Source organism: Acanthochromis polyacanthus, chromosome 7, assembly GCF_021347895.1.
Source record: "Acanthochromis polyacanthus isolate Apoly-LR-REF ecotype Palm Island chromosome 7, KAUST_Apoly_ChrSc, whole genome shotgun sequence".
In the NCBI taxonomy this organism is placed as follows: domain Eukaryota; kingdom Metazoa; phylum Chordata; class Actinopteri; family Pomacentridae; genus Acanthochromis; species Acanthochromis polyacanthus.
The window spans coordinates 31,516,650-31,530,788 of NC_067119.1; the positions used below are offsets into that span (position 1 = coordinate 31,516,650).

Sequence of the window (14,139 nt, forward strand, 5' to 3'; positions counted from 1 at the left end):
AAAAACGCGTGAAAATCAGTTTAATATTCAGAGTTAAGATGGATTAAATGTGCTGTCAAACAGCGCTGAAAACAAACAGGTCTTTACAATGAGAGCAAAGCAAGACCTAAAATACATGTGGCACAGCAGAACACACACAGACTGTTCAAGATTTTATTTTTCAGTAGAACTGAATTGAGAGAGATGACTGAGAGAGAGAGAGAGAGAGAGAGAGAGAGAGAGAGAGAGAGAGAGAGAGAGAGAGAGAGAGAGAGAGAGAGAGAGAGAGATATTTATGTTCAGGCACCTCTATGAACAGCTCCCACGCTGTAAATAGAGGTCCTTCAGATTCGGCGCATGTTTTGTATCGTCTCTCTACAGAGCTGCCTTCGTCTCTCTGACAGCTGTGAAAACACCGGCGTTTGACTGAAATGGTATTTTGTGAAGATTTATCACAGTGTGCTTTTCGTTTTTTTTTGACCATGCCAGAGAAAACGCCTGTTTTGTGATAATAAGGTTTGTTGGTATGTTTGTTGAAGTTGCTGAAGGCTTTGCTAGCTTGTCGCTAACATTAGCCCGTTGGTCAGTAACTTCTTGAGGCGTGACAGTTCAACCAAAATGCTCATTTACAAACCGCCCCAGAGTGATTAACGACTCTAGAATTACTTAAGCAGGGTTGCGTAGACCGAATTGTGCACCAAATTCCCTTTGAAACCATTTACTATGCCTTTGCTAATCTACAAATATTAGCTGCACTGGACGTACATGCTTCATTTGATTCGTTTAGCTGCGTTTCATGTTTGCATATTGAACTGCAGCAACCATAAGTTTATCAGGAATACAACTCAAGCTAATCTTACAAGTAGTCTACTTAAAAGTGGAAATTAAGTAAATGAAAATGTAGAGGAAATAATAGGCCAGACGACTAGTACTCAACCATGAACGAAAGTACAGAAACTGTATCAGTTCATTGAATACATTCTCTTATTGTTCCTCTGCATGCTGTAGAGATTGGCACAACAGTATTATCATTGCATCTGTTTTTTTTGTTTGTTTATTAAGAGCTACGTAACACCAGCATTTATATAGCTGTATTTTTGAATGAAGTTTGGTGTAAATGTTCACAGGTAAGCTGTCATGCAACTTTACTATGGAAGAAGGTGTTTGTACCTTTGCTGAACTATTAATCAGTCTCAAATTATATTGCAATTTAAAAACAGAGCTTTTACCAAATTGCAGTTTCTGTAATTTGTAGATGTATGTTACACAGCTTGTCTAGTGCAGGGTTTACACTGTTGTGCCAGTGATTTGCGGTCATGTAGTCATTCCTGTGTGACACTCTTGTGATGCTATTTCATGGCAATGCTGCATGACACGTTTTAAATCTGTTACAGAGTGAATTTTGAACTCAAGCTTAACTGTTAAAGCTTATATTGCAAATGAAAATGTAATCTATGTCTGAAAAATGAGCAAAGCAATCAATTTCAGTGAATTAAGTTTCACAGATCAGCTCATGAAATGATGAAATACACTCAACAAAAATATAAACGCAACACTTTCGTTTTTGCTCCCATTTTTTATGAGATGAACTCAAAGATCTAAAACTTTTTCCACATACACAATATCACCATTTCTCTCAAATATTGTTCACAAATCTGTCTAAATCTGTGATAGTGAGCACTTCTCCTTTGCTGAGATTATACACCTCACAGGTGTGCCATATCAAGATGCTGATTAGACACCATGATTAGTGCACAGGTGTGCCTTAGACTGCCCACAATAAAAGGCCACTCTGAAGTGTGCAGTTTTATCACACATCACAATGCCACAGATGTGGCAAGGTTTGAGGGAGCGTGCAATTGGCATGCTGAGAGCAGGAATGTCAACCAGAGCTGTTGCTCGTGTATTGAATGTTCATTTCTCTACCATAAGCCGTCTCCAAAGGTGTTTTAGAGAATTTGGCAGTACATCCAACCAGCCTCACAACCACAGACTACGTGTAACCACACCAGCCCAGGACCTCCACATCCAGCATGTTCACCTCCAAGATGATCTGAGACCAGCCACTCGGACAGCTGCTGAAACAATCGGTTTGCATAACCAAAGAATTTCTGCACAAACTGTCAGAAACCGTCTCAGGGAAGCTCATCTGCATGCTCGTCGTCCTCATCGGAGTCTCCACCTGACTCCAGTTCGTCATCGTCGTAACCGACTTGAGTGGGCAAATGCTCACATTCGATGGTGTCTGGCACATTGGAGAGGTGTTCTCTTCACGGATGAATCCCGGTTTACACTGTTCGGGGCAGATGGCAGACAGCATGTGTGGCATCGTGTGGGTGAGCAGTTTTCTGATGTCAATGTTGTGGATGGAGTGGTCCATGGTGGCGGTGGGGTTATGGTATGCTATGCTTGCACTAGGAATTTGAAATGAAGAGCCACTATGGCTCACTCATAAGAATAACAATGACCCGCAAAAAGCCACATTCCCATGTATATATGCATTTGGCCATTTAAAAACCAGTACCTGAAACATGTTCATGATCAAAACTTTTTGACGCATAAAAATATTAATTTCATGTACAATTTACCTTCTTTTCCTCCTATGTCCAATTCTTCAACCCTCACTATGTAACATATCTCACAACTGTAGCATAAACTCAACAAAAACCTCCTCTTTCTCGCTTTTCATGATTGCAAATGACTCGCCTTTTGGCACACCGTTCAGAGATTTCACACAGTAAAAATAGCATGCTTTTCTATGATTGGCCGAGAGCGGGTCATGACCCGGGCGCGTGATCAAGATTCGGGTGGCTCCGACCATTTCCAACGCCTGCCGAGAGAAAAAGTTTGTTTTTTCTTATATTATCGCTCGGGCATTTCAAAGAAAAAGTAAGTTGAACCCTTTTTTGCTGCTTTTTACAAGAAAAATAGAGCGCCACTGTGGCTCACACAGTTCAGAATGACTGCGCCATCCAGCAAAACGATGCGCCAATGGCGCTGTGGCGATCGGCTAGCGGAAGCCTAGGTATGGGCAGGCATCTCTTGTGGACGAATAACACAGGTGCATTTTATTGACGGCATTTTGAATGCACAGAGATACCGTGATGAGATCCTGAGGCCCATTGTTGTGCCATACATCCAAGAACATCACCTCATGTTGCAGCAGGATAATGCACGGCCCCATGTTGCAAGGATCTGTACACAATTCTTGGAAGCTGAAAACGTCCCAGTTCTTGCATGGCCAGCATACTCACCGGACATGCCACCCATTGAGCATGTTTGGGATGCTCTGGATCGGCGTATACGACAGTGTGTACCAGTTCCCGCCAATATCCAACAACTTCACACAGCCATTGAAGAGGAGTGCCTTTCAGAGTGGCCTTTTATTGTGGGCAGTCTAAGGCACACCTGTGCACTAATCATGGTGTCTAATCAGCATCTTGATATGGCACACCTGTGAGGTGGGATGGATTATCTCAGCAAAGGAGAAGTGCTCACTATCACAGATTTAGACAGATTTGTGAACAATATTTGAGAGAAATGGTGATATTGTGTATGTGGAAAAGGTTTTAGATCTTTGAGTTCATCTCATAAAAAATGGGAGCAAAAACAAAAGTGTTGCATTTATATTTTTGTTGAGTGTACCTTAAAAATAGTTGTAATGCAGCTTTGTTTTTGGAAGAAATTTAAATGTGGGGGAACAGAGATCAAGTGATGATTAAGCATAACATCAATGATTTTCTCCTTATGTTTTGTACATACTGTTAATGAATAAGGTTGACATATATCCTTTGAGTATTTGTCCTGCTGGCTTTTAAGCACATTTAAGCATGCATAAAAATATATAAATTTTCAAATATTTCAGATTTTATATTCATGTACAAAATATATTAGCCTTATTGGAAGACACGCTAAGTGCTTTTTAGTTGTGATACTCAACCTTGGACATCCTGTGTCCAGCTCACAGTCTCTGTCATGATAACATGTAGATGTGCAGCTGGGACAGGTGTTGTAAATTGGGTTTTGTTTCCCTTGCTAGATTTGGTAGCAGAGTTCTGGTTGAACTCCGGAAGCTGTTCACTGTGTACAAATAGTTAGCACTCTGTCAAACTTTTCACCATCCATTACTTAGTCCACCATGCAGTCAGTCATCACCCCTGCAGATGACTGACGGCTGAGTCAGTGGGGGATGTGCTGTTCGACAAAGTGTAACATCTTGTTTTTTCATGTATTCTTTATCCCCTGTTGCATGATGTCTTATTGGGATTACAGCACAATCAACATTTTCTTGTCATATTTTTGCTGTACTGACAGCAAAATCCCCACGTATCCAAATTCCATCACACCCAAAATGTGTGGTGATGTATGATGACACTCAAGCTGTCGACCCTCTTGTGTCCCTTTGTCCTCTAGTGGCCAGGTAAATTACCTCATGGAGGAAATGGGTGATAATGCAAACAGATAAGACTCCTGGTACCTGTTGACCACAGTCAGAACCTCCTAAATCAGGACCCTCTGACACAGTGCTCCATCAGTTCCTGCCTCAATGACACCCACAAGGCATTGAGCCCTTATCTGCAATGGCCCCTGCTTAGCATTCACGCCATTCACGCGAACAATGCTACCTCTTCCCGCTCATTGGATCTGTGACTGACAGTGGGTGTTGGTGCACTTGTGTCTGACTTCAGCCTCTATCTGACGCTAGGCTGTTTGTCCAGTCCAGATACCCCCACCAAGACACAATAAAGGGCGTGTGTCTTCCTTGCCACTTCCCATTCTGTTTTTCTAACTGGACTTTCATAATGGACCTTGCTCTTTATTTGGCACATTGGCTTCCTTCTCAGAAGGACCTGTATTAGTTGGGGGAGGGTCAGGGCTGAAGTGCTGACTAATGGTCGTGGAAGCAGCCCACCACCCACTGACCAGCCAGCGATGTGGAAATGCCATCGTGGTTAGACGTTGAAAAGCAGGGAAACGGCAGATAAGACTGTTGCCTTTGATAAACAGCAGAATGAGTAATAGCTGAGGTATGATGTCGCAGCCTTGGACGGATTTAGAATCTCTGTTGTTTTTAAGAAAATTGTTAGCAACGATGTTTGCAGAAAAAAATTGTATTGGTACCGTAGGTTATAAAGTTGGTTTTTCATTGGAAGGTATATCTAGAGTAGCGCTTTTGAGTGATGTGTAGTCTACTTTGGGTTTTCATCATGCTGCTCAAATCTCATATTTGATGACGCTGATATCAGAGCACAGGATCTTGGGATCCCATGCCTCCATAATGGCTCCTGTGAAGCTGGAGCATTATAAAGCTTCTGTAATAAACCTCTGTGATCAGTATGTCCCTCCCTCCCTCCCTGCTCTTATTTATGAATGGCAGAATTTGACAAGGGGGCAGTTCAGGTGGGTAGCTGCTGATCACATGATACACATGCACTAAGCAAGGAATGTGGACAGGACTCCCCCCTCACCTCCTCTCAGAAAAAACTTTGATGCCCCCATATCATAACTTTTGCGTCCACTCCCTCTTCAAGCCCTCATATGTGCAGCGATGCCGACGAGGGGAATGGGTGCTGCAGCCGAGGGGGCGTGGGGGGGCACAGATAGTGGCTGTGTTTGATCTGAAGGTCGCCAGCCCCTCGCTGGTGTTGAGAGATCTTTGGCGGACGAGGCTGGCTCTTATTTAATAACATGAAGGGGAAGCGGACCTTTCTCTCATAATTAGGCCTAATTACCCTGTAGGTGTGGACAGACGGCCCAAGAAGAGACAAACTGCCTTTATCCATGGACTTAGAGTCAGATTACCCAGAGCTGTCTTATCTGTTTCAGGGCCAGCAAGAGCCTCAATCCTCCTCTCTTGCCTCTTCCCACTGGCTCCCATATTCAGCTCAGGTATATTAATCAGTCAACCTGATTTATTGTACCTCGTCCACGACATGCAAGTTTAATTAGACTTAACTTGTCAAACTGCTCTGTAAATCAGAGATTTTTTCATGTGGACAAGTTTAATAAGAAGACCGAGTTTCACAGAGAAATTGATGCGTGGGGTCCTTTACTATCTGTTGTCCAATCACTTCATGAAGGCTTCTTAATAAAACTAATGCAGAAAATTAAAGAGAGAAGAATGTCCTTGAGGACGTTCAACTAGAAAATCACAGCTGTACCATCTCCTACTACGTACAGCTGAACTACTAAAGTACATTTGCATTTGCTTTTGATATATTTTGATCTGAAAAAGACCAGTTCAACACATTGGTGTGCCTGATCGATTACTTGGCTGCCTCTCCTTGTGACCAAGGAAAAATTTAAGGGTACTTGCAAATAGATTTGAGTGACATTCTGCCACCGTCTTGTTTGTTTGCAGTATCCTTCTCTCCCTTCCTGAGCTGCCTGTATGTTTGTGTTTGGGTTTGTGGGTGACTCACTTGCAGTCACAACAGCCGACCCATTGTTGGGGGCAGTTCGGTGACTGGAAATGCTGACGCCTGGAAAACAGAACGCTTCACCAATGGAGTAGTGGCAGGGGAAAGTGGACATTACTTACTGACTTTTTAGATATAAGTTTAGTTTTGCAGTTCTACAGCCGCATACAGTAGCGTCTCCATCGCTGTCCCCTTGACTGACAGTGAGCTGTGACCAGTGGAAGCTTTTACAGCCGCTGGTCTTTAAACAATGAAAACAACCAGTTTCAGGCTGCTGTATCCGTGACTCAGACCTCAGTGCAGGCCTGCTGCAAGAGGACAATAAGGGACGCTTAATCCACCTGTTATCAGGGTGAGCCTCCCCCTGTCACACACTCACACAGGCGCAGGACTCGGGCTCAGGAATGCAGTCTTACCCACCCATTCACAGGAGGAGCAGCTTAACTCATAGACCCTCACAGAACCACTGTTGACATTTTTTGGCCATTTTCATCATACCACACAAAAACAAGTTTGTGCAGTTGTTGGCTGAGGGCTTTCCTGTTGGTTCATTTTAAACATAGGCCTGATACATGATGGTCAATTTCTTAAACAATCATATGCCTGGAACCAGTCCAAATATATGATATTTGTAATATTTTTTGGGAATTTAATTTTACATATTTGTGAGGGTGTTGGTGCTATATTTTAAATTGCATGAGCAAACTTTGCATTACTGTCATAGTAAGTTGATGGTAACGCTGATGGGCTGACTGTGTCCTTGGGAGTCCGACAGACTGCAGTGTTGTGTGCTTAATTAGGCAGGCTGGTCAGAGGTCTGTGTCTCCCCGCTTCACAGATTCACACGGACAATTTAACCACTAACCTCCTGAAACGAGCGGCTCCTGAATGCCTTGGGCTCCAGTTTCAGTGTCTGCTGATTTGGAGAGCAAGGGTTATGATAAGTAAAAGTAGAGGGGGATGATTGTGAGTCGGGGTGAGGTTCTGTTTATTAACCACCGAGTGTTCTTCAAGTTTGGGATACTTGTGAGGACCTGGGGATGCTATGAATGCTTTCAGTCAATCTAAAAATACATGAAAACATTGTTTAATGGATCAGCTGTTACTGTTTACAACAGCACCAGTTCTCCCAGGTTCACTTGCACACAGTTTTTTCCATTCTCAAAGCATCTTGGAGAACTTGCTACAGCTATTCTAGTCTTGAGCTGGCGAGAGGCTGGAGATAGTTCTGGATGACTCTGGCTCAATGTTTGGGCCTGTTGTCTTCCTGCAGAATTAATGTAGGACTGATCAGACACCTCTATGATGGTACTGCTGGGTGGATGAACATCTAAACACCTTGAGTGCTTAAAACTTTAGGTTTGTGCTTCATTTGACCATACTGCACTTTCATCTTTACGATTTCTTGGATCTTGTGGAGCTGCCGTATAAATACATTCTGTTGTACACATGCTAACATGCACTATGTGTATTTTAGGCTTGAGCATGTGGGATGCATCATCTTGAATTTAAAAACTGTTTTTGCTATGAAAAGTGTGTGATTGAAATGCACTATTTGCATAAATTGGTTTAAACCACCTGTGATGTTAAACATGGAGTTTTATGGATTGATATGAACTGAGCAGCTTACTCACAAAGAGACACTCGCATGCGCTTGTACAGCAATTTAATGTTAAGGCATCATTTCCTTGTAGCATACCTGCGGTCGGTTTGGTTTCCTCACCTGCCCAGCCTACAAACGAGATAAAAGCCTGAGCTCTTACCTCTGCCTCTGGGACAACGGCTGTTGATCGCAAGAGGAGGTAGAACCCTGAATCTCCGTGTGTTTACTGTAATTAGGCTGTCAGAGGTTGTGATTTATGACGTATTGAGCAAGAGAGGTGTTATCATGTAGGCTAGAAGGAGGGAGAAACAGAGAGAGAGAGAGAGAGAGAGCCACAGGGTTTGTAGCTACTAACAATAGAGAAAATACAGACAGTGAATTAAACACAACTGTCTGCTGCATGGAAGAGAAAGGCTCGAAGGCAAAATCAAGCTGCTCTCTGATATCCTCTGCTCAGTGTTTGTGCAAAAACAACATGAGATGACTACTTTCCTGATGATTTTACTTGATAATCATACCATCTTGTATTCCTCTTAAGCAGTCCAGTTAACCTGTTTTAAATGAAAAAATGCTCTACTTCTGTGCAGAAACTGTGCGATCCAATTAACATTTTTTGTTAACATTTCTGTATGCAGCTTAACTGTTATCACCAACTTCTACGTTCCATGATCATTTTATAACATTTTCTCTTGCAGTGACTGTAATGATGCTGGTTTGCAGCCTTCTTGCAGCCAAACATTGATTGCATGACCAAGGATGTCTCGTCCTCCTCCACTCCCCATTTATACCCTCAGGGGGGCTGGTGGCCCCCTTAATACCCTCCACTTTAGCTGCCATGAACAGGGTGCCCCCCTACTATTCTCTGGGTGAGTCATATTTTGTATCTTCATCTTCTTGAAACAGTGAAGATTATATTAATTAAGTGCTTAATTATGTCAAGTTCATGTGGACAAGTTTGTGTCTAGTGTGTGATAAGTAGATATTAAGTCAGAGTTTGGATGTGTAAGAACACCTAATAAAACATCACTTTTTTTAAAAACATTTACTTATTTGACAAATCTTATGATTTTAGGTAGTTTCTTTCAATAGGTGTTGGTGAGAAGAGTTTCAGAGAAATGTTTTATGTACTGTGTGGGCAACATCTCGGATTTTGCAGGTCAGGAAAGGGTGCGATCCATATCTGGAACCTAAACAGCAGGAGGGCTGAGAAGATAATAGAAGGTCATTCTGGTAGCTCAGTCCTCTGGGTCAGCACACTGCAGTCCACAGATACCCTAATCAGGTAAATCTCTCTTAACTTTCTGGTTTTCTCAGGCCTTCAGACTAACCTACGCCGGTTGCACTAGTATTTTTCATTTAAATGCACTGGGACGTGATTGTGGTGCACCCCAACTTTGTCTGCACCTTTTGACACTAAATAATACATTTTAAGCTTAGCATTATTTGTCAGTTGCTATGCGCATCGGTAGTTTATTAATACAATATGTAAATGTCAAATAACACGTTTTAATGAAAAATTTACCAAAGTTGAATCCAAGTGATTGATAAATGTCAGACTTTCACCAGTGCGACCACTGACAATGCTTGCTCGCAGTTGACAGATTTTTTTTGGTTGCATCTGGAGCCCTGTTTTTAAAAACAAGAGCCTTTTGCAATAACTTCATATTAAAAGCATTCAATGTGACGTACTTTGACATAACAATTACTAATGTGGTTTAGTTTTCAATTATTCACATAAATAACTAGCTTTTGTCTGGTTTTGTTCTCTCTGTTGGTGGAGCAGTCAGGGACGGGACCTGCAGGTCTGTCTGTGGAATCTGAGTGAAGGTCGCAGTGAGCTGCTGGAGTCTGTGTGGACTGGCAGTGTTGGATTCTGTCAGTGCTCCATGCTGGAGATAAGCCCTTCGAAATACCTGCTGGCCTTTGCTGGACAACAGACAGAAGAGGTTAGACATCAGCAGTGGACATGAAACTCAGAATTTTCTATTAATCCAATTTGTATCCTGTCTGTCCTCTAGGACAATGCAACAGTCCTTTTCTCGGTAGTTTGTAGCTTTTGTCCAACTCATAATCGATGTATACTCTCTAACCCCCTGTGACCTTTAAAATGAAGGTTAAAGCATACACAAGATGGAATGTTACTTTTCATATGTCAAGACTGAAAGGTTTCAGTATTTCCTGTGGAATGTTACTATTCGGTAGATTACTTGTAATATATAAAAATAATGTGCATATGCATATTTACTTGTCTGATTTTATTAGTCAACAGGTTCTGTTTGCTTTTTTAAACTCAGGAGGGAAAAGTCCTCAAACAGCTTGTGAAACTGATTTATTCTGCAACAATATGTATGAACTGCTCATTTTTCAAACTTTTGTTGCTTGTTAACCTGCAGTAGATTTTAATTTCTCCTTCTGGAAACTAACTGGGAACCCTCCACATTAAATTATTAAGTGAAACAAGTTGTTCCATATTCAGCTGGAGGTATGCTTTGAATTTATTGGCAGCTGGGAGGTGGGCAGGTTAATTGGTTAAACAGTCTGAGTCTAAAAAAACAGCCTGTATGAACCTGACTAGACTTGCTGCTGCCAGTTTGCTCAATTGACTTTGAGCATTGACACATATTTGTGGCTTTTAGCACTGTTTAGTATGTTAGTGGAAAGTTGTGTTCCACAGAAGGTGTTTTCTTACATCAAAGTCCTGTCACTGTTCCCTGTTATGACACGGCTGTGATCTATTGGATCTGATCTGATCCATAACTGTCTCGAATCCAGTCAAGTAGCGTCAGGAAGTATGTCATGAGCCAATGTGTCATATGAGCATTCAGTTTGCAGCCAGCAACTGTCAAGTAATCTAAATGACATCATTAACAAACCATCCTTCGTGTCACGAGCCAATGTGCACATTGCAAGGACAGGAACGTGATACCAACCAGAGGCTAAATGTCAGTTAATTTTGGCTGTGGTTAGTAACGTGCCATTCAATGAATGTGTTTGTCTCAAACGCCAAAAAGCTTTTAGAGGACGGAAATTCAATTGTGTTTTTCAGAATGTAACTAATGAGCATGTTCCTGCTTCTACAACTAAATTGACTGAGGAAATAATCAAAGGGAGTGTTTGCATTTTAAATCTGGAACTGGTGGGATACAAAGAGAAATCTTGGTTGTGCACGAATGAAATCACAATTTTGTGTGTCTTGTAGTTAATTCTCACCCACAAGTCTGTATGGTTTTGTGTGGAGCCAGTGTCTGAGTGGTGAGGTCGGATGGGGAGAAGGCAGCCAGCTATTCAACCATCTTTTATTGCCTCTAGATTCATGTTACTTGCTCCACTGTGGAGGAGCCACACTTGAAAGGGGCAGAGCGGTCACCTGATCCAGTCAAACGTGCCTCTGCTAACCCCAGTCCAGCAGGCCAGGCATCAAGGCGCCTGTGACTCCCAGCACCTCAATAATGCCATTGTCCCAACAGACACAGACAGAAACACACCTACACACCCATAAAAGGCAGACCAAAACAGGGCACAGCCGATTTTGTCATTTGGTCCTCCACCCCATTCCACAGGCATAACTGGCCAAGACAGATGCTTATCATGCATCTGCAAGTAAAACACCCACATAAATGAATTCCCCCAAGAAACAGTAAATAGGGACTTACCACAGACCATGCACAATGGCGTGCTAAAGTGCTTCTGGCAAAATAGAGGTCAATATTTTGATATGTAACCAAGAAAACAGACAACAGTTTCCTTCTGAGCTATTTCAGGTGGTTTTACTGTTTACTGCTCACAGTGAGATTCCTGCCAACATAGCTGCTGTGACAGAAACATTAATTAATAGTGTGGGTGTTTTATTTATGGCCAGTTTGATGCCACACAAGAACAGTGATCACCTGAGGCACAGAGAAGTCCTTAAAGGCCCTCTTTGTCAGCCACGTAGAGGTAAACATGCAGGACAGATGTGGCCTAGTGCTAAAATACAGATCACTCCCTTAAAGAGCTGTTTAATCTGAGGCTTAATGAGGATGAATATGTGGATCATCAGCACAGAGGAAGTCGAAATGAGCCAATGAGTTTCGTTAGTGATGTGGGTACACATGCACTTTATCACTGGCTTCATTAGGCGGTGTATTTTTTATCAGAATCAGTGCCAATGTGTGCAGGAAAACACCACTCATGTCGCAGGGTCAGGCTTTAGCAGGATGTATTATAGACAGAGGGACAGCTGCTCTGCACTGATGGACGGTACCGTGCTGCTAGTTGGAGGCACCCTGATCCACAGAGGTCCTTAAAAACAGCGGCAGGTTCAGGTTGCAGCTTTATTTGAATTGGGAAGACCGACAAATTGTGATTTTTACCAGTTAGCCAACAGCCATATATGTGTACATCTGCCATTTGTGTGGATATGGAACTTTGTCCCAATGATGAAAACAGATTAATAAAAATACACTAGGATTTAATAGGTACATTTCAGCAACAAAGATGAAAAATTGAAGAACATCTTGAAATGTGTATATATATATATACCCTCTTTTTAACCATGCTGATGATGTGGCTCTTGGGGCTAGCCTACCATTTTATTCAGACTGAAATAAGTTATTCACCTTGTTAGTAAATGGCCTGATGTTACCTTGTATTTAGTATGTCCATATGGTGTTTTTATACGCTGGAAGATATATCATGAACAAAGAAAGCAGCCAATGCCAGTAAATGCTCCACATCTCAATAGACGGTCTCAAAAATACGGATTCAGACTTCCGTTGTCTCATACGTGGCAAACATGAAGGGAACCAATTCTGTCAACTTGCAGGGTGGAGCTTTATGTATCGTTATGGTCCCTCAGAATAAGTTTCGAACATGTATGACTGAATTACTCAAATATTACAACATGCCTTTGTGTAGCACAGAATAGTTTTAAAGTATTTAAGCAGAGTCTTAGGTGAGCTGGTGTGCTTGAGCTGCAGCTAGCTATGTAGAGGTGGGTGGAGAAGGAGGCAGGGACTTTGTTGATCTCTACGTTCTACAGAAAGCAGCAGATTAAAGTTACATTTCAGCTTTTCAAGCAAAAATGACACATTTTACAAAGAGATGAGAGTTTAAAGGTTTTAGGGATTGGCATGAATTTGGTACATGTTTACCAGTAAATGAAAAATACTGACTTTGGTGATGTTCTACTTTTTATCTTCACTACATGCACTTATTCAATGCATTCACTTATTCCAAAAGATAGATACCACCAAGACATTTCCAGAGGGTCAGTTCTTTAATCACGGCATGCTAGCATTGTGATTGTGGGTTTGTTAGCATGTTGATGTTAGCATTTAGCTGAAAACTGCCTCATGGAGATGCTAGTGTGGTTGTAATATCTGTGAACATCTTTTTCCATTTATATTTACCTGTTAGATCTAATTGTCACGTGTTCTCCACAGATCAAGATCATTGAGCTGCCCAGTAAGACCCCAGTCTGCTCCTTGGTACCAGAAGGACAACTGGGAATGGTGATGTGTATAAAATTGTGGCAGGTAAGCCCAAGAAGTCTTCAAGTGTGATTTTAAGGGATATTATTATTGTTTTTACCTTAACCCTTAAACAGTAGCATTATGCCATGGGTAACATGTTGTAGTCCTGCACAGTATACAAATACTAAGTATGGCAATTCCCAACCTTTACAAACAATGTTGTTTCTCAGTTTTCTTAGTACTGATAGGTTTCAGCTTGGGATAGCAGGCGTGTGTGTGTGTGTGTGTGTGTGTGTGTGTGTGTGTGTGTGTGTGTGTGTGTGTGTGTGTGTGTGTGTGTGTGTGTGTGTGTGTGTGTGTGTGTGTGTGTGTGTGTGTGTGTGTGTGTGTGTGTCATTCAAACTTCTCTGAAATGGACGCTGCCAAAGTTTTCGTGGTGACAAAATGAGAGACATGACTGCAAAAACGATTGCTCTGGCCGACAAACCACTAATCGTCCACTGAGTTGATGCTCAAAGCGATACATAGTCTTAAATCACTCGCTGACCATCAGAGTGAGACCATAGACAACGCAGAGTCTGTCTGTAAAATATGTTATTACTTTTGTAGCTCTATTGAGCCAACATGTTCAACTTGGCAAAACATCTCACTGATAGACAGTGATCTGTTCAAATGTTTTTAAAGA

At 42.0% G+C, this 14,139-nt stretch overlaps 1 protein-coding gene across 5 annotated transcripts in view; it reads left to right on the forward strand.

The window, feature by feature from the left end:
- The first annotated feature begins 297 nt into the window (after positions 1 to 297).
- The window catches only part of gnb1l (guanine nucleotide binding protein (G protein), beta polypeptide 1-like), a 30,086-nt gene continuing 16,244 nt past the window's right edge, over positions 298 to 14,139 (forward strand). Inside the window, exons 1-6 of one of the 5 annotated variants that reach the window (XM_051950984.1) lie at positions 339 to 413; positions 8,093 to 8,200; positions 8,697 to 8,867; positions 9,158 to 9,283; positions 9,785 to 9,947; positions 13,425 to 13,517. In XM_051950984.1, coding sequence (XP_051806944.1) covers positions 8,758 to 8,867; positions 9,158 to 9,283; positions 9,785 to 9,947; positions 13,425 to 13,517 — 492 coding nt within the window. In that variant the 5' untranslated portion in view covers positions 339 to 413; positions 8,093 to 8,200; positions 8,697 to 8,757. Of the gene's footprint in view, positions 496 to 3,651; positions 8,201 to 8,696; positions 8,868 to 9,157; positions 9,284 to 9,784; positions 9,948 to 13,424; positions 13,518 to 14,139 lie in introns of those variants that run through there. The other 4 variants (XM_051950985.1, XM_022190202.2, XM_022190203.2 and 1 more) reach the window with 4 other exon arrangements.